This window comes from Rutidosis leptorrhynchoides, unplaced genomic scaffold (assembly GCF_046630445.1).
Source record: "Rutidosis leptorrhynchoides isolate AG116_Rl617_1_P2 unplaced genomic scaffold, CSIRO_AGI_Rlap_v1 contig158, whole genome shotgun sequence".
Taxonomy (NCBI): domain Eukaryota; kingdom Viridiplantae; phylum Streptophyta; class Magnoliopsida; order Asterales; family Asteraceae; genus Rutidosis; species Rutidosis leptorrhynchoides.
This window is the reverse complement of record NW_027266408.1, coordinates 1-3424: the sequence shown is the minus strand read 5'-3', so window position 1 is coordinate 3424 and position 3424 is coordinate 1. Positions and strand designations below refer to the sequence as shown.

At 29.0% G+C, this 3424-nt stretch overlaps 1 protein-coding gene across 1 annotated transcript; it reads right to left on the bottom strand.

Annotated features, from left to right (window-relative positions):
• Positions 1–1787: 1787 nt before the first annotated feature.
• LOC139881459 (probable trehalose-phosphate phosphatase H) lies at positions 1788–3317 on the bottom strand (the record flags this gene model as incomplete). The annotated part of the gene is made up of 8 exons (XM_071865932.1): positions 1788–1841; positions 1976–2068; positions 2203–2273; positions 2397–2544; positions 2635–2736; positions 2876–2935; positions 3027–3119; positions 3246–3317. Coding segments are annotated over 8 exons (693 nt in total), but the record flags the coding sequence as incomplete, so codon positions are not given.
• Between the last annotated feature and the right edge of the window lie 107 nt (positions 3318–3424).

Below are 3424 nucleotides of genomic sequence, written 5' to 3'. Positions count from 1 at the left end.
TCATAAATTGTCCTTTTGACTCGGCATCACTTGCAATTAAAGTTAAAAAAAGAATCTCCCCCAGTTTTGGGGCCAAAATAATGCAGTACTTGATTATCATTACCATTTTTCTACAAAACAAAACTCTGTCTTGTTTGTTTCTTTGTATGAAAACTTGCAGTTGCAGGTAAATTGGTAATTACTAATATATTATCTATCTATAACCATGCAATATATATATATATATATTTCTGTATTTATATATGTTAGCTGTTACATAATATATGTAAATCAGCTGCCTTTTGTGGCTTGACATGATATAAAACGAACCCAAGTGAAATATATTTAATCTTTTTCAATTCTTGCATAGAATATGATTTATATATCTAGTATCGAATCCGTCATGCATCTTGGTAAAATAAATTACTAATTGAGTGAATGAATGAATGAAATATTTAATAATCTACTTGCTCATGAGCATGAGATTAATAATGTTTTTGTTTATTCTCGGGAAAAAACTAATGTCTTTTCATTGATAATTTCTGGCAGCAATTATAATAGATGTCGGTGTAATTAAGTAATTAGCGTGTTGTTAATTTGTTTCAGTTTCTGCTCTGGCCTTCATTTGAACAAGAAATATGTATGATCATTTGTACTAGTAGTAACCCATGTTGTACCATATGAGTTTATACCCATTACACAACTCGGTACTAGCCACAAAACATAGTATTTTGGTAGAAATTAAGCCCTCTTTACTACAAATAAATTCATGATAATTATAGTTTCGTCTTTTGATTATAGTATGCTTATACTACCTCTTCGAGAATGGATGATTGATGATTCTATTATGATTCCATCGGCTGTTTTAATGTTTGGCTGAGGCTGAAGAATAAATCTAGCAACTAACTTTAGTTTTTGGCATAATTAACATGAAATTAATTATTATATTCATGGATTCGTGATTTTTTAAAAGGCCTAAATATAACTAATCAATTAGTCTATATAACGAACATTTAAAGGACAAAAACAAAACCGAGACATTACATTATATATAAGTACTGTATAATGCAACAACATACAGGCTCCCTGGAAGTATTAGTAATAGGTTGGGGTAGAAACTAGCGAAAATACGGAAATGATGATGTTAGGTGAACAATAAGTTTGTCGCATTTTCATAAAAATAATTCATATTGAAGAAAGTACTTGTTAATCAAATTAATTTCGAATGACAAATGACACATTATTTTCATATCAAAATCTATATATGAGGAAACTCTGAAATAGCTAACAGAAACTTGATACAAAATCGAGTAAAGTTTTTGTATTAATTAATGGTCGAATATTTATATATATATATATATGACATATAACTGACTAGAGTTTACTCCACATAGTTATTCTAAAAAAAGAGTTTACTCCACAAAAAAAGAAACAGAAGGCAAGTTCCTTACAATTACCTAGCACATAGTTGATTAATTACAACATGTTACAAGGCCCTTCAAGCCATAATAATAATAATAATTAAAAAAAAGATGCACGAAATAATTTGTACGCACTACATATATCAACTATAGCCTATATATAAATCTTATTCTTGATCATATTTTTTCCCATTAATTGGTTTAAGATGAACAAGCAGTTACATAATTTCTATATATCCCTAGTTCCCAACCCCTAAATATTTTCTAGCTAGAAGAGTAGGAGTAAATATTAATTAATCTCTCTCTTTTTCTTTTTTCTTTTTTATTTTGTTCTGAAGTTAATTAATCTCCTTTACTCTTAATTAGTTCACGCCTCGGCTTGCTCTCTCATTGATACTTGTTTCCCTTCCACCGTACCAAACGTTGCAAGAAGTCCATGACCTGAAATTTTTTAATTTAAAAGGGCATAATTAGCTATATAAGAGATATTCATAATGACATATTGTAATTTTAAGACGGAGAAAGTAATTATATATAACCAGGAGATATATATATATATATATATATACACGTACTTCATCCGGTTCCTGCAGAGAATAAGATGCATTTGTGTCCTTTGGAAATTTAGAGACGAGAATGCCAAAACCATGTCCTCTCTCTCTTAATATCTAATTATATATTCACAAACAGAGAAATTAAACAAAAAAGTTAATTTATAATTAAAAGGGATTTCCTCGCTTTGTCTTAGATAATGAAGACAAGTACTTAATTTGGTATTATTAAACTTTATGACTTTGGATACCTTAAATGCATCTTCGTCTGTTCGATCATCGCCAATATAAACAGGAAAAACATCTGAACAGTTTGCAAATCCTTTGAAAATAAAAGCAATTAGAGATTATTTGTTTTATGTTATTCTACACATTTAAAGAAAAGTATTAATCACTTTATGATTTCTGACTTTTTTGATTATTAAAAAATGAAAAAAGGACTTACCAAGTGATTCTAACAAAAATTCAAGCGCTTTGCCTTTGTCCCATTTGATGGTTGGTCGAATTTCTAACACCTTCCTCCCTTGTGTGAGTTTAAGTTCTGGATACTCATGTAATACTGACTTAACAAGCTTTGCTAGCTCACTCCATTGCTGTAATTTTATTTTATTTTCGATTAATTAGTTAATATTAAAGTAATATTAATAAACAGTCATTTTTATTTTATGATTAATGAACCTTACATTTTCTTCCACACAACGGAAATGCACGGAGAGACAAAACTTGTTATTCTCCACTTTTGCCCCCGGAGTTGATTTAGTCTTCTCAACTAAAATCTTGTAAACCTGAAAATTTATTTCATAGAATTATTCAAGACGTTATATATATATATATAGCTTAATTAATGTAAAAAAAAGAAAAAACTTAATTAATTAATGTATATGTATGATGAGTTCAACAAGGTAAGATACAAAATGAACAAACCTCATCAATCATGGGAAGAAATTCACTTGCAGGTTGACAAAGAACAGATTCTTCTCCATCCTGAAGAAGTAAAAATATCAACTGATTAATTACTGAAACATGGTGAAAGTTTCTAATTAAAGTTATATATAGTTTTGAAAAGGTTACGCACTTTTCTGTATTTTGAACCTTTTTCAGGTCCTTTAATATCCATTCCATGGCTACCAGCATAGTACAACTCTGTCAATTTCACAAAGTTGAACACCTAAAAAGAAATCCCAGAGTTACTTCAAATGGAAAAATGAAATAGAAGGGTCAAATTGCATAAATAGAAATACAAGGACTAATAATTAACTTATAAGAGTTAAAACAATAGTTATTGAAAATGTACCTTATCTCTGCACCTGCCACTCACAATTGCTGTTGGAAAACACTGAGCTAGTTTTCTCACTGTTCTTCTCATCTAATTTAGACAAAACCAATATTATTTATTTTAGTTCTCCTAAAAACAAAATATATATATTTTTTTAAGTCAAAAAATGAAATAGAGGGAGCAACCTTCTTGGACAT